The sequence below is a fragment of the Neodiprion fabricii genome, chromosome 4, assembly GCF_021155785.1.
Source record: "Neodiprion fabricii isolate iyNeoFabr1 chromosome 4, iyNeoFabr1.1, whole genome shotgun sequence".
NCBI lineage: Eukaryota > Metazoa > Arthropoda > Insecta > Hymenoptera > Diprionidae > Neodiprion > Neodiprion fabricii.
The window spans coordinates 39793070-39815668 of record NC_060242.1 but is presented as its reverse complement, the minus strand read 5'-3'; the positions used below and the strand labels follow the sequence as shown (position 1 = coordinate 39815668).

The window sequence follows — 22599 nt, the reverse complement described above, 5'->3', positions numbered from 1 at the left end:
GAAGTGCATGCTATAAAAGTAACGATACCAATAATGTAGCAATTTTTTTTTGCAGTTAGATAACGCATTCATCAGTTTCACACAGCATGTTAAAGATACCGTAATGATTAAAACGATAAATCAGAAGATGGGTGAAAAGGAGAGAATTAATAATTTTTTCACACAATTGTATCAAGCGGCTTACTGATTATTTTGATCCATGGAAAAGAGTCAATTTCACCACCGTGCAAATACCTTGAGGAAACTTAAAATACGTGATTTCTATTCTACTCCGTTTGGACTTTAGGCAACTGTGTGAACCATCATAGAAATAATTAATGAAACTAAACAGACAAGTCACCTGATTTTAATGGTGATCAAGTCTCGAGACACCTTCGTTTCTTCCCAGATTTCAAAAATCATTTGCAATTATTAGTTAAGATTGGGTTTGAGCTGGTCCTGTATAAACGATATAATGTTTAATATTCATTATTATCAACTTCGGCAGTATTACATAATGGCAAGATTGTATATCATCAGACATAGGTCATGCACTCACAGTTACGCAGATGAAGAGATCGAAGATCAATGTTAGAATCAGAATTCGGCCTCTGAGAAGAGTTTCGGCAGCTTTGTTTATTGTTAATTCAATTTTGTTCAACATGATTTACAATGGTATCAATAATTGTTTCCAGTAAAGCATTGTAGCGTGTTTAAACCTATGATGATAAATTTAACGAACACCCTGCGTACTGCGAATGTAATCTAATAGTTACTAAAGGTTACATAAATCAACGTTCGTCAATCCCGCGTTATCAATAATTGAACATAAATACATTACGTCCGACAGTTGTTCTCTTTTTCTCTCTAAACTCTGATGTGGCAATATAAAGAGATTAGCTTTAGTAAAGATACCTCCCCACTCCATTCAAAGAAATGCTTATATTGAACATCGCTCAACATTGGGCTACTTGTTCGGTCCTAACGCAACGTCGAACTTCTAGTCCGTCATGGCCACCATAAAATTCAAAGAGGCTTCTCCCTACGTTCAGCCCACACCGACGCCGCCACCAGAGGACTATCTGTACAAGATGTAAGTAATACGTTTACACTGCACTCGAGTCTTGTATGAGACTTTCATAATGTCTGAAATAATAAATGAAATAATAGAAATCGCAACTTGTTCTCTTCGATATTGGAATTTTTCTATTTCATCTTTAAGACAAGCAATGGAATGCTTCAATTTCGACTGTGGCATTACTGGTGGACACAGTTCTTAGAATTAGATGATTAATATACTATCTTGTCTAAGTGCTTATTTTATTTCTGCAGTTACGAAGACAATGTAGCCCTAAAGTCAAGCAGAACAGGTGAGAAAGTTCTGAATTTGGCTATTTTTGGACTTGGCCGTGCCGGAACCATTCATTTATCATCTTTGGCTCGCAATCCTCGTGTCAAGATCACCTATGTTGTCGACGATGTCGAATCTAAATGGGCAGCTTTGAAGGAGTTCTGGGGACTTAATGACGCCACTTTCCTGAACAGTAAACAGTCCAGCGCTGTGTTCAAGGATCCCAAGTAATACATTATAATCAATTGACTTGGCATTCAATTTGAGAAGACCGTCTTGCTGAACATTTTTGTTTCTTTTCTTAGAGTTGACGTTGTTGTCGTCGCTTCTCCAACCTTCACTCATGAGGATATTGTGGTTGAATCTTTGAAAGCTAAGAAGGCTGTCTTCTGCGAAAAACCCATAGCCGAGTCCCGTGAAAATAGTGTCAAGTGCTATGAAACCGCCAAGGCTGTTGGAAAGCCACTCTTCTGTGCTTTCAACAGGCGTTTCGACCCAAGCTACAGCGCAGTGAGGCAGCGGGTGCAAAAAGGTGAAGTCGGTCATGTTCAAACCATCAAAGTTTGCTCCCGGGACTCTCCGCTACCTTCTATCGAGTACCTGAGAACTTCAGGAGGTATCTTCCACGACTGTATGGTGCATGACATCGATATGATGACTTGGATCATTGGAGAATACCCCATTAAGGTAATTATTTGAAATCCTCAATCAAGTGTTCTAACTGTAACGATTTCATAAACATTTCAGGTTGCCGTACAAGCACACACTCACATTCCTGAAATCAAAGCTTTGGACGATCACGACACTGTCGCCGCTACCCTCTACTTCCCCTCGGGAACTTTGGGAATAGTTGATTTGTCCCGAAACTGCAATTATGGTTACGATCAGCGATTGGAAGTTTTTGGTCCCAAGGGAATGCTCACTGCCACCAACGAGCAGCCGATTCATTGTGTCGAGACTCAGTACGGATTAAATGGACTCACCACCGCACCGATTTGGTACAGCTTCCCTAGTCGTTACCGTAATGCTTATCAAACGGAAATGGAGCACTTCCTAGACATCGTTCACGGAAAGGCACAGTCAATTGTTGACTACAGAGAAACTCTGGCAGTCAGTAAGATTGCGACAGCTTGTGAGGAGTCTGCTCGCAGCGGAAAAATGGTCGAGATTAAATGGGGAGCGGACGAACTCCCTAAGAGAAATTAGTTTTGTAATAATTTACTTTTTCACCAATAATAAACTGTCTGAGTATATATCGTCACAGTTACGAATTAGTAATACCGATTGTGCTGCATGTGTGGGAATCGTAATCTCGACGAAATTAGTAAAAATACCACAATGAAATTACATTTGCTTGAATTTATTGCTTTTCCAATCATGTTTCCAACAATGAACCAGTAGATAAATATAATGTATTTACACTAGTTTATTTCTATTGCAATTAGGTATGAATATTTTGGAAGCAGTGTGTACATGTCAAGTACACATTGTGCAAGTGTTCATCATTTTTTACAGAATCGAAGAATATTGTAAAAATATTTTTCTCATAAATCGATTTTGAGCTTTGAACGGTCGTGTTATTCTTTGCAGTCTGATCATCTTTAACTAAGGGCATTATCAAATCGTGTCCGAAAGTCATGCTCTCTGAAAATTCATCTGATTATGTAGTTTTCAAGTTTTTAAAATACTTCGTGCGTATTTTTAGCATTCAGAATAACATTGATTCACATGTCTCAATCAGAGCCAAACAAATTTAACTCTTCAGACAGTAAATTTGTCACACAAAACTTGGCAATTTGTATCTACATATACGAAAGGTTAACTGATTCAACCTTTTTTTGTCAGTTACGGGGCTGGTTTAAAATAAGGGTAAAATGAATTCACACTTGAAATTGATAAAGGTGTGAGCAAAGAAATACAGATTTGTCAGGAACTTTCTATCCAGGGATGAACTGTATAATCCTACGGATTTCATGAAACAGTAACTGATGTGCGTTGAATAAGGTACCCTTTTTTTTCTTTTCTCTTGCATTGAAGTCTTTCCTCTTCTACTTGTCGTAAGTCACGCATTTAGTGTAGGCTCAGCTAAATGTGATTACATTGTTCAGTCGTATGATTAAGAGGCTTATCAACGGGTAGCGGCCAACATTTACGAAAAAATACATGACACTTTCGAAAGCTGCAGTACGTAGCATATACTTAAACTTTATATTAACTATTTTTTACTTATTTATTCGTCGTTCCATACGACATAAAACGAAAAGAATCAATTCAATCAGTACAAATCATCACATAATTGTCTCAAACCTGTGGCACTGAATAATTCATTCGATATTATGCCACAACTTTCTTTTTATTAACATGCTGATGACACACATTGTACTGACTATCAAGAGAAGGATTCTTTTCACCAGTATTCTGTATTGTTCCTCGAAATATTTAATAACCTCCTTATTACTAGAATTTCAATGATTTAGCAAACAGCGCAGCTGTAGCTTGAGCCTTGTCTCCGTTAAATCGACGCAATTCTGAGATTACCTGCGCGCGAGTAAAACCTAAGGCTTCAATTTCTTTTACTGTACCATCTGTGAAGGGGTCATGTGGAAGAACGGTTGTTTCTAAAGTTGTTGTCGTGCTCGACGACATCGATGGTGTGACATTCATTGGACTATTACTTGCGCTTGGCCCGTCTGAAAAGCAAATCAGGCAAACATGATAACCGGAACTTAACAGTTAGAAAACGTGAAAGTAAACACATGTTTATCAAGACCATTTCTGATATTTCAGAAGCTGTCCAGGCAAGCAGGAAAGGAATATCAAAAAGAGGTGATTTTAATCACTTGATAAGCCGCAACGCTATCAAGCACTTCAGTATAACTTTGCTGATTATTATATGAAATAATAGATATAAAATGATAACGTACATCGACAAGATTAGAATATTTTCTGTATGCCGTAAATTTTTAGGGAATGGGATTTAGGAAGTTGGGGAAGCCCGGACAGATACATACTTACCCTGCTGCTTTTGCTTTTTAGCATCCTTTGAACTATCTTCTAATGCTCTTTGCAAATCTCTGTCATCTAAGGATTCATCACTATTTCCACTCAGCCTTGCACATTCTGGTAGTTCGCCTGTATAAATGATGAACAGAACAATATGAGGTTTGACGTGCCATCAGTGTCTATGTTAAAAAAACCATTATTGAGTATGTTCCTTACTCACCCTCGGTTAAAAACGGAGTTTCAGTTCCAGTTGTACCAATGTTTAGTATGTTTTTTTTCAGGTCTATGCAACATTGATGTCTTTTAAGCATGTCAAGACCAAGTAGCATGTCCATTGGCTGTTCTTCAAGAACACTGAAAGAAGTCGTTAGGTGATCTTGACCTATCTGTATCTGTACCATATGGATACGGCCAATGATTTTTTGCACTCCGACACCTTTTGCCACACCTGCCCACCTCGAATCTACCAGACGCATTATGTGACAACGTTCTGCACATGCGGCAGACATAATTGTAGTTTGAGCACCTGTTTGTAGAGTGGAATTGATAGACAATGAGAATTATCGTGAGATGCAGTTTTAGAGTTGGTAAAATTTCTTGTCATGCATTTCTGAGAGCAAACTGGGTTGGATAGTCAGATAAAGCCGAGTTCTATTATTAAACTGTTTATGTGTCGAGCGAAAGTTATTCAGTCACCCTTGGATTCTGCAACGTTTAAATTTAGCACGCCTGTGAATAAACCTGACCTTCAACTTGGATAGCTATCGATAATATTTCGACTGGTATAGCAATTACCTGAATCAATAAACGCTTTCACCGGAAAACCGTTTACTTTACAATTGATGTAGAGCATAACTACAGTTCCAAATGTTTCGGGATTATATTCCATCGCTGCCTCCATGTTTGCCTCAATATTTTTCTGTCTTATCTCTTCAGCTATAAGTCTTTGCGTTTCTGTATCAAAAGGATCTGCGTTCATCATTCTTACACGCTGAACTTGGCGTTCTTCGCGCGACTTAATTTGTTCCTTTAAAACATTCGAAAACCTTTCTGCAATAATATTTCGATATAAAATTAAATTCAACGATATTCAGTAAAGTATATTTGTTTCTACTATTTCCAATTGGTTCAAGTTTAAAACCTGAGCTGAAATTCTTACCAATATTCCCGGACAGTAAGGCATCTGCTAGCCTGGGATTATTTTGTTTAAGTAAAGCTAGCTGATCTGGATTAGCGAGGAACATGTCTCTGATCATAACAGGGTCATCCTCGCTACGTGAATTTTGAGGTCTCTGCGGTGCTGCAGCACCGCTCGAACTTGGCGCGGATCTACCTGATGATCCAGGAATCCTAATCGCGCTGAAGTCCAACGTAGGTACAGCTAAATTTGCGAATCTTAGAATTAAACAGCCTCTGATCAACTACGGTGAATGTAAAGAATTTTAATTATTGACAATTAAAATTGATAATAAAACATTCAAGCTCAAGTTGTGTTCATTGAACAAAGTTCATCAAAGTATAAGAATAATGTGAAAATAAATATTTTTGCTCAATTTACATGAGATATCTTGTGCAAAATAATCAACAAGTTGTTTATTTTGTGCAAATGAAAAAGAGAGTGGAAAACAAAAATAGCAACAGTGACAAGCATATTATGGGTATACATAGAACGTTGCTGCGGCATTACATAAAAATATGAAGTTTGTCTTGATGTATAAATAGAATTCATCAACAAAGCAATCATTGATCAGCAAAAATTGCACATATAAAATTGCAATGAACTGGATCACAAGACCAAAGATTAGATGAAAAATCAATTATGTTGTCGTTGAGATTGAAATTTTGGTAAAATTAGTCTTCTTTTGCATTCTTTAAATACTCGTTGTAAACATTCTCCCGTCAACGTGACGTAAACAACTTGTGTGCACTTCAGTAAATTGACCGAATGGATTGTAGTATAATAAAGTAGGAACGGATACATTTGAATGCCTTGAAAAATTTAGATGAGGGAAAAAAATGCGGAGAAATGGAACAGTGTGGTCAAAATTTGGTGTTCAAGTAAAATTTTATGCCGAATTTTGGTAATTAGTGAGAACTCCAACCTCCATCGAACGTCTGTAAACTGAGTCCAGAACCGCTCTGTTGCATGTGCTGTAAAATGACCACATCCCCGTCTTTAATTCCATGTTCCTTTAGAGGTTTCTTGTCGTCCATCAACGGACGGCCGTTAAATGCAATAACGATTTCATGGGCCGGAAACCCACTTTCGATTTCGCAAAACGCCTTGAAATTTTCGAGCTCCAGCTCCTCGCTGACATCGAGTACAAAGATGTCATCGCTTAACGTGGTCACAGTCACTTTCATGATACGATTATTTTTCACTAAAAGCTCTGGCTTTTATTTGTACCGAATAAAATTTCTCCGCGTAAGGTTAGTTGGAGATATTGTAAAAAAATAATTTCTTTCCGCACCAGTCGGACGATCAACACTTTTCTTTGGGGATGTAAACAATCCAGCTCAGCAAAAATATTCCTCGTCTCCGAGGTATGGCGTGAAGGCACGAACAAAACAGCCGCCGCATTTCGCATCGATTATCGCTGCAGGTCGACTCGCTCATATCGAACGACTGCTGTTTTAACCAGTTTTAACTCACTGGGTAATATCGATCTTCATTTGAAATGCGAAGTATGGGCTGCAAGATGAAAACATATTTTACGTTTATGGAAGAGTTTAATTAAAGACACCTGGGAGTATTTTCTTGACCAATACTCTGTGGATAAGTAGGCCTGAGTGGGTTTGGGACCATAAGAAACCGTGATAACAATCCCGTAGCTTCTTTATCGGCGGAAGCCGTTCAACACGTAAACCAATAAGTGTTCGGTCGATGACATTAATCAAACATTTGCAAAGGTCCTTCTTTTTGAAAAACTTAGACAATTCAGAAAGTGTTTATGAAATATCGACCATCCCATACACAGTGTCGATGTAATTTTTTTTAGATGAACCAATCGCTACAGATTTTACGTCACCCAGTCGGATTGACGGGTCTAAGCTGGTTATGCAACAATGTTTGGTAATTTCTTACGATTGAATTTCTACAAGAGGCTGTGTAGACTAGTCGATAATTGCAGAAAACTGTTGCACTCGTATACAGATGGATCGATGATCAAATTATGAATATAAAAATTGTAAAATACCGTAACGTTTTATACCGCAAACACATAAGAAGTCATAAGTTATAATTCACTAGTGAAGTCGCAGATCTAGGACGGAAATTACCTAAAATTCATCAAAGAAATGGTCTGCATAATTATTTTCGTACCGTATTCTTTCGGGTGTAATAGTAGAAGCTGACGCCTAACTGTACGTATTTGCATCCGATATTCATGTGGGATATTTCAACCGACTTAGCTCATATTCAGGAGAGTGTTGAATATTTTATTAATAACACCGCGACATGGGATAGATCCGGCTCAGAGAACACCCATGTAAAACGGTAGCGGAAAATTCTGCACGATCATTGGATCTATCTATCTATCATTCCGGGAGGATAACAAAATGCGATGGTAAATCGATTTGCCATTTGGCCCGGGTGCGTCGGAGCGTGCAGTGTTTAGGGTTCGCGCCCCCCGTTGGGCCCCGTAGCACCCCCATCGAGCAGACGTATGTACTTGGGATTCGGGTACATCCCCCATGTAGAGGTAACCCACGAACCGGAAGTCGGAATGCACACATTGATATGCGAGGACAGACAGTGACCGGATGTACAAGTATACATTAGACAGGTGCGGGTTACAGGAAAATATGCGTAATGGCAAAACAACGATTGATGTATAGTATATAATATAATATGGACGAAGTAAAGCGGGACAGAAATAAAGTAAATCCACAGAAATAAACTTATCTGTAGAATGTACGTAGACCGTAGTAATTAATGCGTTAAAGGTAAACATGACGTAAACTTCTGATTATAAACAAATTAGTGAAATACATTTCCCGAGGGAGGAATCACAATAATAGACTGGGTGTGCAAAGGGCAGGTGATATAAAGAAATGTTTGAAGATTATGGGAGACGTAGCAGGAAGAATTTTGCCACATTTTTGAAGATTACTCAAGATTTTTAAAAATATTAACTGAATTTAAAATTTTTTGGCGTGACCTTGCAGATATTGCAAGGAAATGTTAGAAGGAAGTGTATGGAGATGGTAGTGTAAACAATTTCGACAGTGATTTACCCCTCGGTGGACTTTTTTCGAGTATTCCAAAGATAGAATAGGACAGAGTTATTGATTGAAAGTATTTTCTATGTTTGAGAGGGTTGGGTAGCCGAAAACCTATACTCTTTAGTAATTTTACAACAAGGTATTTGTAACTTAAGTATTTATGAAGTAATTGTATCTGAAACCTATGAAGCTTTTCTTAAAATACAAAGATAAAAAATGAATTCATATGGAGTATCCTTCCGATTAACATGAGCCATCGTTGAGTGAAATTGAACGAAACCGCACGATCTTCAACCAATTTCAAACGATCTCAAATGAAGCGTCGACATCTAATTGTAAGCTTTTATTTATACGGACAGTATTTTCTGTTTTGAATCATCTCCGTAGCTTGCGAATACAATAATTGATTAAATAGTTAACCTGCGATGCTCTGTCAAATATGTGAAAAAGTATGGATTTTTGGTTAGCTAATGTAAGTTCTAATCATGCTTCATGCACGGTTTGAACGGTTTATCAGACGCCTAATGACAGGCAACTTATCTACCACCCCGGTAGATCGAGACTTGAGAAATAAGAGCCGATTAGCTACGGTGCATCCCGGACCCAGCCGCACCTGGGGTTTTCACCCCAACGCCCTCGATACCCTCGGTCTCTCAGTACCCTTGAAACCCTCAACAACACGTTGTAAAGGGCTCCAGGTTTATTAAGTGTCTATTAATTTATACCTAGCAGGAGTGTACAACATCCATTTGCAATTTGACACGCCGTCATACCAGTTCGTACAGTTTTCATGATGTAGAAGAGCTGTTCGGACCTGAACTGATTAGCCTCCTTGTATTCCGCGTTCAGAAAAGTTTCATTAAGGTATAATTATGTAAATGAATTAATATTCATTACGGATAAGTATAAGATGAAAGATGATGATATAAAAAAAAGTTAGCATCCTTGGCGTATAGTGTGATTTTGTAATATTGTTAATTTTAATCATGTATTATTGGAGTCTGGAGTTTTACATGAAACTCTATGCTCAATGCCAGCAAATAGACAACTGCTGCTACATTTCGTATTCCTGCGTGTTCTAAATGTAGCTCCGGTTGCCTATGTGCTGGCGTTCATTGGCAAGTTTCACAGAAAACTTTCGGGATACCGATGGGTCGGTGTAAGTTATAATGTAATAAGAGACCGAAGGCTTATTAATACGGAGGTAAATACTAGAGTAAATCTGTCAAATGTAAAGATAATATTCGCCCTGGACTTTGGCGACGCGTAGCTGGTTTGTAGAACAATCGAAGCACGTGCAGACGTGAAGGATTTCTGATCCCCCGGCTCGCAGTCCCTAACTGTTTGGATGGCTCATAGCCGTATCTCTGAATCGTCGTTGTACGAAAAACTCTCTCTACAATAGGGAGAGATTCTAATCCTTTATTTTCAGTGCGGATTACGTCTGCCATTTGCGTACAAGCACGTGATTGGCTGCCAGAAATCCGCCCAACAACGGTACGATTACCATTGCAGCAGGCGTTGCATTTAACGACTGCAAAAAGGAAAGTGAATACAAGGTGCAAATTTTATTTTTATTATTCTTTCGGGTATTCCGCTTTACTCGCACATTATAGGTTCGTGATAATTCGTTCTCACAAATCTACGAAGCCTCGATCCTCGCTCCCTGCTGGGAGCTATTCCCAACATATTTCATTTCCGATTTGATGTTTCCCCTGCAACAGACGTGTGTTCGTGTTGATATGCACGTACGTTATATCTATGCATGTATCCTTAACCCAGCACACTTGATTGTGTATCCAGAGCGATATTTTATTCCCACTAATTACAGCAACTTAATAGCCTGGCACCCCTGGACACCCTCAGGATCCTTGCAGTCCACGAGGGCGATCGAACACATGGCAAGTTGTGATGAGGCTTTGTTTATTATTAGCTTGTCGGTGTCGTCAAAGGATGCCGGTCATTTATTACGTGTCATCCATTCGTAGGTATATCATGCACAAGATTCATAGCGCACGGATGGAAGACAGATACCTCCTTATACGGTCGAACTGAAATTGCATGTAACAGCAATTTGTTTTACCCTTGAAAATGAATTATGAAATCGGATCGATTTGTCCTAGATGGATTATCCAGGTGGTGCAGTAAATTATAGAAGTCGACGGCATAAAAGTCCGCCCTGCAGAAATCGTACAATCATAAACTATTGTTAGACGTCAACCGAATAAACTATTCATATGACACATGTTTCAAAAATTTACTCTAAACCTCATTTTGTTCTTTTTCCGAATTTCAAATTTGAGCGACAAAAATACAATAACCAATTAACGAGTACCGACTTCAGGGGTGACCGATAAAAGGGCAGCACGCCGCAGTTTATATTTGCGGCAGTCAAAATCACGATTAAAATACAATTGCCAGGAAATTAGTGACACGTGAGAGACACGTGCATGTATGGCTGGTTCAACGCGGTCGGGTTAAGCACCGGGACGACATTTGGCCTCCGAACTCCAACCTGTAATTACCGCGGTATATGTGTACGTATAGTAGCACCCCAAGCCGCAGAACGTGCAGTCTGCAATCTGATCCATAACATATTTATCAGTTAATCACGTGTCTAATAACTACGGCGAAAATATTGCTGCAGCCGCTTGAATTATGGGTGTTACTAAGATCTGCTTTTACTCCATGTAAAAATGATTCATAAATCGATCAAAACGTGACAACATAAGGATGAAATGGAGTTCGTTTATTTTGTTTTCTCTATGATATTCTGCATAATATTTTTCGAAAGAATCTTCATTGATCGAGATGAGTTTTCTGCTTTTCTTCTTTAACCCTCTGACTGTCACACACGTGTGGGCAGAAAAAAGTCGTGAGACATATGTGGGCATTTGAAAAAAAAAATGTGTTTTTACATCGATTTGACTGTATTTTGGTAAATCGTCGTTTTTGAGGTGGCTGAATTATGGGATAAATTTATGAAATTATTTTCCGACACAAAAGTGACTCGAAAATCTCATTTTCGCCTGACTGATGCTAAGAGGTAACAACTACATACCATCTTTATACATTCTCCTACGAATCTGTGCAATCAATTATCAAAATTTTGGGACTGCACTTTTGTCGAGAAAGAATATAACGTCTCTCCATTTTCATTTAAAAATGTCACACTGAGGAAAAAAACAATCAGGTTTTTCAACTAAACGCAGCATTTGTGTGAGACGAAGTCGAAAATTCGTGAAGGATTTCCCTGAACAGGTATATCCGATCTGCAATTCAGACTTTAAATGCAACTGTGATACTACGTCGTTTACGGGTAAACACAAGGTTATCAAAGCTCTGAATCGATGCCGCAAGTCGATTCATTCGTGCGTAAACAAAGTGCGTGGCGGAATAAGTCTTGGAGGAAATATTCTACGTCTATCCAGCTCTGGATGCGTCCTCTCAGCGTGACCCTTATCAGATCGATGGATAGGCGGTGCCGTGGCGGCGTGTTTCCGCGTTCCCCTGCTTCCACCCTTCGTCGGCAAGTTGAACGGAGCCGCCTCCGACACCCCCGATTGGACGAAACCGTACCGCGCAGGGATTCACCGTCAGGGAATGGCTTCCAGACTTGAATCGAGACTCAGTATGATAGGGATAACCGAGGTGCAGTATCGTTCCCGAGGGACCCGCCTGTAACACGGTGTATCGGATATAAGCGATCCTAAACCGGCGTTGAGATCGGCGTAAAAGCATGATTGGTTTGTATTCGAACAATAAGTGATGCAGATGAGACTTACGATGAAGTCAAAACAACAAAAAGAATAAAGAAATCTAGGCAGAGAACGGAACAAAGAGAGGGTTAAAAAATATGATATCTTGTGGTTTTTTTGATGTTACTACAAAATGAAGTGTGTAGAATAAGAAGTGCGAACTGAGTGAAAATGCGCTTTTCGGTTTGTGCATTACCTGCAGCAAGAGCATCCGACTAGGTGACGAAGTGAGGAAAATCTGAGATCGGGTGTTGCAACTGCAGACAGTGGGTGTTTTGTTAATTTTTGTCACACCTGTAGCCTGGGACGAAGGTTCGGTAGACGCGTGGCCGACACGCGTCGACGTTTAAAGGATTGTTTGGAGAACCGATCGCTGACGCGTGTCGCCGACGCGTGTCTTTTTCCCCCCTTTGCGATAGCGAAGAGAGGGTGTAGAAATTCCTCCGGAGCATGTGTACCGCACACGGCAATTGAAAAATACCGTTGTTGGAATGGAGGTTTCTGGGAGATTTCAAGTCCTTGATATAGCGGCAGTGTACGAGCCGATATCGTCGTTGTTAAAATAGGACCTTCCAATAGAATGTGCGAAGAAATGTTAAGGCCAGCTCTTCTCGATCCAAACCGTCAAAATGTACCAAATATTGTCTCTGCCCTAGATTATTTCAGTAAAGAAGAAACAAAGTGGCGGAGTGAATTTTCAACGATCATGAGCCTTCGAACGCAGTTCGAAGAACGTTAATTCGAAATTCAAATCGCGATCGTTTGAACTAGCACGTAGGTCGACTCGGGAATGTGTGAGATTGAAATCGGCGACTAGTAAGTAATAAAACGCGGCAAAATGTATTCCATTGACAACCTCGATCTGGACATGATGAACAGACAATACATGTACGAAGCTCACAGCTTCCTTGGTAATCCTGCGATACCCTCGTTGCCGCCGCACTGCGGACCTCCAACGACGGCGAGCTTGCTCCCGATTCCTCCCCAGATGCCTTCACATCCACCTGGAAGCACGGGTAGCACGAGTGGCAGCGATTTGTATCTGTACGACGAAAACAGCAGCGACAACGAGAGCGCGTATAGCAGTGACCAGGAGAATCACACTCGAGAGTCAGTAAATACATAATTGTGTACCTACTTACATTTCAATTTTTTTTTTATTAATCACAATATACATATACGTCATTAGATTTTTTTATCGCATTCTACAAATTTTTTTTTTTTAAATAATAAGTAATCATAATAACAATAATAATATCGAATTGTGTAGATTTTTAATTCGTTTCAAAATATCGCGAACGCATTCCTTTGCATCCTTTTTTTTTTGTTTAAATACCCGCGTAAGTGAACATACGGTGAGTACGCTTGGATAAACTGGTCTATTTATCACCTCTTATCGCAAGCTGTTCAAACGAGCCCAGAGCTCCTCAATTGCCGAGTCTATTGCGTTGAGAGGGTGAAGTCTGTCCATGTTTGTCAAATTTCGATACGCTGATACTCGACAGTCGATTAAAGCATCATTATGATTGCCGTGAGACTTCGCAATGCATGAAAATGGAAAAAAGTCATTGACGCTTCAGTTACTCGATTCAAATCTGTTGTAGCATCCTCGCCGTACAAAGTGCGTACAGTTCTTGAACAATAAATCGGGAATGAAAATGTGGTGTTGCAACATCTGGTGGCAAAGAAATGGATTGCTTCAACCTTGCCATATTTAATTTTAAAAGATGTCTCGCGTTTCATTTCTTGCGGTATATTAATTCCGTGTGAAAAAACTGAAGCCTCTCAGCTTGCACTGAGTTGTCTCTACTTTTCTACTTGTATATAATTGACCTAAAACATCCGCTGATAGACCAGTTCTCGACGCCATATTGTTTTACAGCCATCAATCCGCATTCTTTCCCAATTGCACAATTCGATTTACGCAAATTCGATCGTCCGATTGTCCTGCAGACGAAACGGTCGGAATCGGCGATCGGGAGGATCGTCTTCTGGCGGAAAATGTCCTCGGCAAGCGGTTCAGCAACGGCAAGCAGCTAATCTTCGAGAACGACGGCGAATGCAGAGCATAAACGACGCCTTCGAGGGTCTCAGAGCCCACATACCAACTCTGCCGTACGAAAAACGGCTCTCTAAAGTTGACACGCTGAAGCTCGCCATCGGGTACATCAATTTCCTCAACGAACTCGTCCGGGCCGATAAGGGCAACGATCCTCTCACCGGTGGAAGCTTGTCACGATGTTCCGGTCGCGACGATTCGAAGAAAATCATAGTCCGCGGTAAGTTTATCGATATAAGAATATTATGACTCCGGTAATTGCTTTGCAGATTTTCAGGCGCTATACAAAAAAGCTATACCGATAAATTTCATTCGAATTTTTTATTCACCGCAGCTTTACCTTGATAACGTGCATGCACGTTATATGTCGTAATTTTCTAGCTCTTTCTTCAATAGACATCAATCACGCATCGTATAGTATAAATCACGATGTTCATTGTGGGTTTTGACACTCGGAGAGGTGGCAAACATGGAACCTCTAGTTATGCATAATTGTCAAATATCCATAAGGCCCCCCGTGAAACGTTCCTAGTTCGGAGCGGTGTTTGTATTTCCGGTCTGTAATTGTCGCAATACTGCTCGTTTATCATAATCACGCGTACCACCGCCCCTCTTCACCTATCCGCTGTGTACCGTTGCACCCTCGGACAGGTGTGCGACGTCGTTGGCTGTCATCCCTTCTGCCTCATTACGAAATTCAAACAAGAAAGAAAAATAAAATAGTAACAAGTTTTAATTGTCCTACACACCCTCGTTTGATTGTATGTAAGTTTGAATGTAAACAGTAGCATTCCCATCGTAAATGAACTAGGTATAATTCGCCTTCGCATAGGTTTTCTAGTTTATATAATTAGCTGATCATCAAACCGATTGTAATGCCAATTGGAACATAGATAGAAGTCGAAAAAACTGCACATGAGCTGCGGCTTCAACAATGGAATCTATGTTTTTGTTTCGTGGTTTGGATGTCCAGTTTAGATTTTCCAAATTTTAACTTGCAAATGATTAGTTAATGTACGTATATACGCATGGCAATGAGACGTATGCACACTTGGGGACAATGAATCTGAAACGGCTAATTTTTTACACTAGACAGTTATGTTGGCAACACAGAGAAACCTACAGCGCCACAGTCGGCCGAGCGCGAAACAAACTCAATTTCGATAAACGTAGAATAACCTATGCCCGTCGAATCTAACCTTAGAATTTCACAGGGATAATGACTTGTTAGATTGACACGTATTCTAAGGTTAGAAATAAAACCTTAGAATTCCACAGAGATAATGACTTGTTATATTGACACGTATTCTAAGGTTAGATTCAACTATCATCGGTTATGTTACGTTTATTGAGATTGAGTTTGTTCGCGCTCGGCCGACCGTGGCGCTGTAGGTTTCTCAGTGTTGCCAACATAACTGTCTAGTGTAAAAAATTAACCGTTTCAAATTCATCGTCCCCAAATGTACATTGTATACATCCATGCAGTTATTTATTTCAGTGTTTTATGGAACGAGACCTGTTTCAGGTAGCGGTGGTAACCCGTTTCTCTCACACTCACTATCATGGTCCAGAAAATCTGACATTTCACCAAATGGTACGATGTACGCGAAAGTCTGGACGCCGGAAGATCCTCGAGCTAACAAGAGCGTTGGGGGCGTCGGACACGGTGGTGGGAACACCTTCGTTGAGTGAAATTGTCGAAAATAGCGTCGTTCAACCTCTCCGGGCGTAAATCGAGACGTCTTTAGATATGCAGAGGACAAGAAGTCGAAAGGTAAAAAGAAACTTTTGCTTTCGCGGGTTTTGCGAAAATCAATGCGAAAGGGATATGTACCAGAGACTTTCAAATAGTGATATTACCCGAATGTAGGTGAGACATAATCCAAAGATTAACATAATAAAAATCGATAGTGGTTTTTGAACCGCAAGTGTTCGGAACACCGTATAAAAACATTGTCGGTGTTGGGATGTGAGGAATAAAACACCGCGGGTAAATATATCATGTTATAGTTTAATCGAAAAATATTGAATTTCTAAGGAATTACGTGTGAATGATTTTGCCGTTCAAATCTGATGCAATTTTGAGAATGAACTAATACGTTGCGGAGCATTATAAATCGATCTAGTCAAAATGTTATTTAGTGTTTAAGCTTAACTGTATATTATCTAGTCGTAAATCGTATATTAGCGATAGATATTTGTGGATAATAGTCGACTTTTACACTCCTATAATAAATGATTTTTGCGGAATAATATACATACCATATAAACGTAAATATATAGTTCGCAGTTTCTCAGTTACGCGGGTTTAAATAACCAAAACTATATTCAATCATTCCGGCAAGTGACTTGGAACATGAGAAATGAGAAATAAAATTATTAATTTATATTAAAAAACAAAATGTGGTTTCGTTATTATTATTTTCAAATCTTCAATTATATATAACGTTATAAAAATGTTCTCGATCAATTGATTGCTTGATCAACTGTCCGATGGTTGTAAATTATGTAAACTATATTACAGGAGATACTTTTTAAATTTTTTTCTCGTCAACAGGGGCGAGATAAAATTGTTATGGCTTAGGTAAGATTTAGTCATAACATGTACTATATGACAATTGGTTGAAACGGAGGTTACACTCAATCCTCGTACGTATTAGAATCAACGTGAAGAAGAAAGCTCAAAAACGCGATTAACTATACATATCGACTGTCTCAAATAGCCATTATATGGTTATTTGATATACCGTGTGACCTATTGTATATTTAACCTGTATTATACGTGTATACTAATTCTAGTCAATCGTTTTTAAGCAGCGGTACCTACTTATACATACATGTATAAACATATAAATAGAAGATTGAAAAAACAAACAAAAATAAAAATAATCTTATAATCACGACGAGTTATAATTTATATCATCGCCCAATAATCAACAAAATTGACGCAAAGAATGAAGGAATATTGCACGGTATTATTTACACAATGAAAGTCTTTTCACGTAATGTATTTTCAATTGAATGAAAAACAGCGAATGTAGTAGTTTAATTCGTGAATATTGAACGGTCAGTGGCAAGTTTTGGAATTCGAAAAATACAGTTGCACCGCGTTTTTTGAGCTGATTTTAATTTTTTTAATGCAACTAACGTGCGATGAGAACATTACTGGGTGATAAGACACGTACAATACTCATGGGGAAATATCAGGGACACTGACATATCCAAGCAGCGACGATCCTTAGGCTTTAGTACTTTCTAGAGCATTTCGCCCTGGGAAAGACAAGATGGCCGAACACCTGTTCGATCCCAACAGATACTGTACCAAATTTATAACAAAGTTGGATTGTGTTGGTGTGGGCGGTACGTCGATACCGCGGCGTCGCGACGCTACAGAATGGCGCCGACGGCTGTGGATCTTCCCACGCCTCGCGAATATACAGGGGTGACTAGAAAGAGAAGGATCGAGGGAAAGGGAGAGTGTTCACGGATAAGAGAGACGCAGAAATTTACCGTTGAATCTTTAGACACCCGAGGTATATAATTCGGCCATACGTTGATAATTCTTACAATTGCACGCGATAATTTAGCACCAATTTTCGCCAGCCGTATGAAATATTCAGTGTGAAAATTTCCAGGCTATAAACGCGATACAGGTATACCTATACTACACGTCTTAATTATTTTCTTCCATCCGTTAAAGATCCAGGTGGGTTCAACTGTTGCAATTATAATATCAATCGGAAGTATTACAAATTGTACGCGAATTATATGTTATTATGAAATTGTTTAGTCAGTCCTTGAGAAAAGCGCGTTATCTTTAGGTATTTTTTTTTAAATACGAAGGCCAGTAGTTGATATATTTATAACACTATCTGTGTGATATAGCAATGTGTATATACTTACAATAGTATATGTTATAGGTAAGATAATCCGAGGTAGTTGATACAGGTGTTTCAAAGCACCTGCCGCGTCATGCGTAACTCTTGACAGTGTAGGTTCTATATTATTTGTATAAACGATTAGATGCATAGAAGAGTATAAAGCGCACTAAACGGATATTGCGATAATGTGTAATGTGCATGTAACAGGATATAAACTGATACCAAAATCATTACTTCCTGAAGTATTGTTTTTTCTGTAAAATGCGAATTTCCTGAGAGAAATTTCATAAACTCTTGAATTTTTCTTTTCATCGAGATATAAGTTCAAAAGACGCGCATATATATAATAATAGGAGATCGTTGATCAAAAAATTTGAGACGTATTTGATTGTGAATTTGTTGAATAAAAATAAAATTCTACGGATTTCTAATTCTTCTTCGTATAACAGTTATTCTTGAAGGTATTTACAGTTGGAACACCTAAAAATTTCGCTGACAATCGTCCAAACTGTTCTTAAACCTCTAGACAAAAGATAATGTGATGACTTCCTGATTCGATTACTTCATATCATTCCTTATCAAGTTTCTTATACCGGTTTTCTAGTCCACAGAACGACACACAGAGGGAGACGTATAGAGACTTTGAAAAACTACAAAAATATCACGTCACGCGAATTATGATATACTATTCGTGCATATTTCTTATTGGAAAATTTTTTGGAAAATTGGATGCACGGCCAAACCATTCACCAACCGTTACAGCTTGCTTTTTTATACCGGAAGTTTTCTGTGAAAATGTTCACTCAACGCCAGCAGGTATGCAACCGATGCTGCATCTCGCATTCTCATACATATCAAGAGCGCAACCACAGTTGCCTATGTTCTGGCGTTCCACCGATACTTTCATAGAAAACTGTCGGCAGATTACAGCTAGATTGTATTTCAATCTATCATCACGGGGTACGAAAATGTTACAACGTTTCAATTCGGCAAATTACCGCCGCCGCCGCTGCCGCTGCGCTTTGCACCCCATATTATTCCCTCCAGTGGCACAAAATTGTCCCTAATTGTCCACAAATCGGGTGAACTTAACTACCGCGACTACTATTATACCACTACGTCCGTTGGAGTCACCACCCTCAATTCGTACCGTTAAGTGTGGCACCGCGATCATTGAATGGGGATCCCCGAGGGGCGCGTATAAGGGCGCGAGAGCAAGGGCCAAGGGGCACCGGGGGTCTCTATCCATATGGAAACCGTGGAATATGGATTCAATTACACCTCATTGTGTACCGATGTATATAAACAACGTTGTTTCCACAGCTGATAGAGCGCCCCGGTCACGCCTCGAGGGCCATTCCCGGTCGCGTTTTATCTCGTACACTATCGCTCGTACTCTAGCTGTAGCTCAGGACCTTGTGGGTTGGGTTTGCGTAAGCGTTTTACGATGAACTTGTGACCACCGCTAAATTTTACCGGCTGCCCGTCATCGGTCGGAATTCAAACTGCACGTGTCAGGATGTCGCGGAATAAATAAATGACGGTATATTTTTTTTCCCCCATATTATTGCCTCATTGAAGGGTAGTTTTTAATTTCTGTAATGCGAAATCGCGTCCTTGCAAGGATATGCAGGAACGAATCGATTCAGTTTGCCTTGTTCATAACTTGGTGTGGGTAAAGAAAAAAATGCTTGGAATTAACGTTCCTTGAAAATAATTGGAGAATTTTATATTATTGGTTTAAAATCCTACGGTTCTTTCAAATGTTCGTTGGAAAAACTGTCAGAGTTAGGTTCGTCCGTTTAAACCTTGACAAGCGTTTTCAAAACGGAAGTTTAAACCACACGCAATTCAAACAGTTACCAGGATTTCTTTCTTCGTGTGCTATCAAAGCAACTAATAATTTTTTTGTAATGAAATAGGATTCGGTTCAAAAGCGTATTGCATTATTCTGAACAGACGGAACAACTTGAACGGAGTGTCTGCAAGATTGTCGAACATTGGATCTCCGTCTAATCTATTTTTGGCAAATGCATGCGCGAAAAAATACAGTTGTCAGGGTGTCACGACGCCGGAGGCGTGTAAATTGAAATTCAAGGGTTGCACGGTCGTGGATAGGAAAGTCCGAGGGTCGGTTTAATCGGCTCCGACGGCGTGACGACGTTCTGATACGTCCGATATAATGCCTGAAAAATTAGCGAAGCATGGACCCGTAGCCGTCTAGATGACGGTGTGTGTGAGTGCGTTAAGGGACATATTATATACGCCTGCGATACCTGCGAGTGTGTGCATAGATGCGCAAACGCACTCGACACCCCGTTGTCGGCACTTTGGGGAGCCAATGCACCGCGTTACATTTCGCCTGCATGGCAACTTGTGTAGGGGTAGTTCTGAGGGGAAGGGAGTAAAACCGAGATAGAGAGAGAGAGAGAGGAAAAGAGAGAGGGAAATAGATCACTCGGGGTGTTGCATCGAGCCACTTGTGCTGATCCTCGCAGCTGGAGTGACGTACAAATAAAGTATTAATTCTCACCGCGTAGGAATAATGGGGGATAATAGAAAGCCTAGGAATAATAGCTGCGAGACCGGTGATTTACACCGTTACATTCACGCGCAAAAATTTTGCGGAACATCGCAGCGAAGTGAGAAATAAAAAATTATCAAAATATACTCATTATTGTGGGTACATTATTTTTTTGAAATTTTTATGTTTTTTGTTTACTACTTCCCACTTGTTACGTCCGCTAGATCTTACAGTCTTTCCCATACTCTTACAGCTAATATATAACCCTGCATCGTCTTCTTATCATCACTTCACTGCCTCGGTTCCTATACAGGATCAGCAGAATACTTCCACTACTCCTATGCAACTAACCAGTCCTTTGAATCCTTCTCCCATATATTCTCACTCTCAAGTTATCTTTTATTCATCGAAAATCTAAATTCACCTCTGTTCCCTATTTCCTCCTTTACATCTTCTCATTTACTCTCAACATCTTTTGCAATAAATAAATTATAATATACTCAAACATTCAATTCCTCGATACAAGTTCCTCTCATTTTCTTCTATTTATATTTATTTATTTACCAAAAACAGGCCGTAATAACATGACCGCTGGGTGTGGAGGAGGTCATTGATAGCCGCTCGTCGTGATTACAATCATCGGCCCCGTAACACACTGATGTGGTCGTCTGAAAATTTTTCATGTAAATTTTCAGAAAAGAAAAATATTTATTATTAATATAAATAAAAACATTTATATTTATCGTACGAATTTAGTACGCTTAAATCAAAACTATTTCTGTCGCTAGGAAAAAGAAAAGGATTGAATTTCGAAATAAATGCATCTATATAATAATTGAAAGTTTGAGGGTGCGGAGAGCCGGTATGATGGCTTAACGCACGAAACATGAACTGAGCAAGAGACGGTCCCCCTCTTTGAAAAGGACCCTAAAAAAGGTAAAAATTAGGGCACGCAAATACCTGGGCAGCTGCACCACAGGGGTCCCAAAGTCCACCCCACTTGAATAGTGCAAACACGCTTTGGCGCTTGTGGCTTAGAGAACCCAAGGTTCGTTATAATGCAATTATTAAGGGCTTCGGATCGAAACGATTATCTCCTCCGCAAGAAGGAGGGTGGCTACCGCTTTTTTCGGTACCAAACCTGGACCGCATTTCAAACTCAACACCACGCGCTGTATTGAATTGGAAATGATTGACTGGCCGAACGTTTCGATTTAGAATATTTCAAATTTTTCTTTTACTGCCAATCTGCATCTTCGATGATGATCGGATTTCTTTTGTAAGTAAGTCATGCGACCGTACAAATTTTTATTAGTGAAAAAACGCATACCGGTAATTTTTACAGGCTAATTTTTAAAGCGACCGTCGTTGCACTCACATCGCGGAGAGATCCGTTCATTTTTATCGCAATAAGGGGATCAAATTTGTTTAGGTATAGAATTTGATAAGATCACAGGATCAACTGCGGTGAATTCAGCGTAAAATCTCTCTAGCGAGCGGCAGATAACGCGTTAGAATTCAATTTTAAATCCTATTATGTCCACATACACGTATGTATTTATATATGTATTTAAGTTGTACCTACATTTCTGGATAGCAACGATCTTATCCGTGTTTCACATTGTTCCGACTTCACGTGCATTTCGATTAAAATCTGTGTGGTTCCTCCAAGTACCCTGGAAATATGCACACATAGAGATTGCCGTGATCTACGAGTTGCATGCAACAAGGAGCAGCGCACACCAGCCTCCTTGCTTTGTTAATTTGGAAGTTTCTAGTTTGACGCAGGTGAAAAGCGCGATAAACTTAGTTTTCTGATG

At 39.5% G+C, this 22599-nt stretch overlaps 3 protein-coding genes across 5 annotated transcripts; 2 read left to right on the top strand and 1 right to left on the bottom strand.

The window, feature by feature from the left end:
* The first annotated feature begins 912 nt into the window (after positions 1-912).
* Positions 913-2677, top strand: LOC124179557 (inositol 2-dehydrogenase-like). The gene is made up of 4 exons (XM_046564084.1): positions 913-1072; positions 1312-1557; positions 1636-2017; positions 2078-2677. The coding sequence occupies exons 1-4, from the start codon at positions 990-992 to the stop codon at positions 2534-2536; spliced, it is 1170 nt and encodes a 389-aa protein (XP_046420040.1). The 5' UTR covers positions 913-989; the 3' UTR covers positions 2537-2677.
* LOC124179556 (protein DDI1 homolog 2) lies at positions 2670-6902 on the bottom strand. Its single transcript, XM_046564083.1, has 6 exons — positions 6436-6902; positions 5493-5714; positions 5129-5383; positions 4554-4859; positions 4346-4462; positions 2670-4020 (listed from the first exon to the last, which is right to left on the bottom strand). Exons 1-6 carry the CDS (start codon positions 6695-6697, stop codon positions 3788-3790), a joined length of 1395 nt encoding a protein of 464 aa, XP_046420039.1. The 5' UTR covers positions 6698-6902; the 3' UTR covers positions 2670-3787.
* A 4399-nt stretch (positions 6903-11301) lies between these two features.
* Positions 11302-17274, top strand: LOC124180000 (pancreas transcription factor 1 subunit alpha). 3 transcript variants are annotated; one of them, XM_046564946.1, is made up of 4 exons: positions 11302-11304; positions 12262-13425; positions 14269-14594; positions 15904-17274. In XM_046564946.1, exons 2-4 carry the CDS (start codon positions 13154-13156, stop codon positions 16104-16106), a joined length of 801 nt encoding a protein of 266 aa, XP_046420902.1. In that variant the 5' UTR covers positions 11302-11304; positions 12262-13153; the 3' UTR covers positions 16107-17274. The 3 variants fall into 3 exon arrangements, with proteins under 3 accessions (XP_046420902.1, XP_046420901.1, XP_046420903.1); XM_046564945.1 differs by lacking the exon at positions 11302-11304 and having other exon boundaries at positions 12169-13425; XM_046564947.1 differs by lacking the exon at positions 11302-11304 and having other exon boundaries at positions 12172-13425; positions 15900-17274.
* The last annotated feature ends 5325 nt before the right edge of the window (positions 17275-22599 follow it).

Bases quoted from the DNA above. Each gene is read 5' to 3' on its own strand.
- LOC124179557 (XM_046564084.1), top strand. From the start codon at position 990: ATGGCCACCATAAAATTCAAAGAGGCTTCTCCCTACGTTCAGCCCACA. The intron at 1,073-1,311 runs GTAAGTAATACG...TTATTTCTGCAG, and splicing joins GAGGACTATCTGTACAAGAT to TTACGAAGACAATGTAGCCC. The intron at 2,018-2,077 runs GTAATTATTTGA...TAAACATTTCAG, and splicing joins TTGGAGAATACCCCATTAAG to GTTGCCGTACAAGCACACAC.
- LOC124179556 (XM_046564083.1), bottom strand. From the start codon at position 6,697: ATGAAAGTGACTGTGACCACGTTAAGCGATGACATCTTTGTACTCGAT. The intron at 5,384-5,492 runs GTAAGAATTTCA...ATATTATTGCAG, and splicing joins CTTACTGTCCGGGAATATTG to AAAGGTTTTCGAATGTTTTA. The intron at 4,021-4,345 runs GTAAGTATGTAT...TTTGCTTTTCAG, and splicing joins TAAAAAGCAAAAGCAGCAGG to ACGGGCCAAGCGCAAGTAAT.
- LOC124180000 (XM_046564946.1), top strand. From the start codon at position 13,154: ATGTATTCCATTGACAACCTCGATCTGGACATGATGAACAGACAATAC. The intron at 13,426-14,268 runs GTCAGTAAATAC...ATTGTCCTGCAG, and splicing joins CAGGAGAATCACACTCGAGA to ACGAAACGGTCGGAATCGGC. The intron at 14,595-15,903 runs GTAAGTTTATCG...TGTTTCAGGTAG, and splicing joins GAAGAAAATCATAGTCCGCG to CGGTGGTAACCCGTTTCTCT.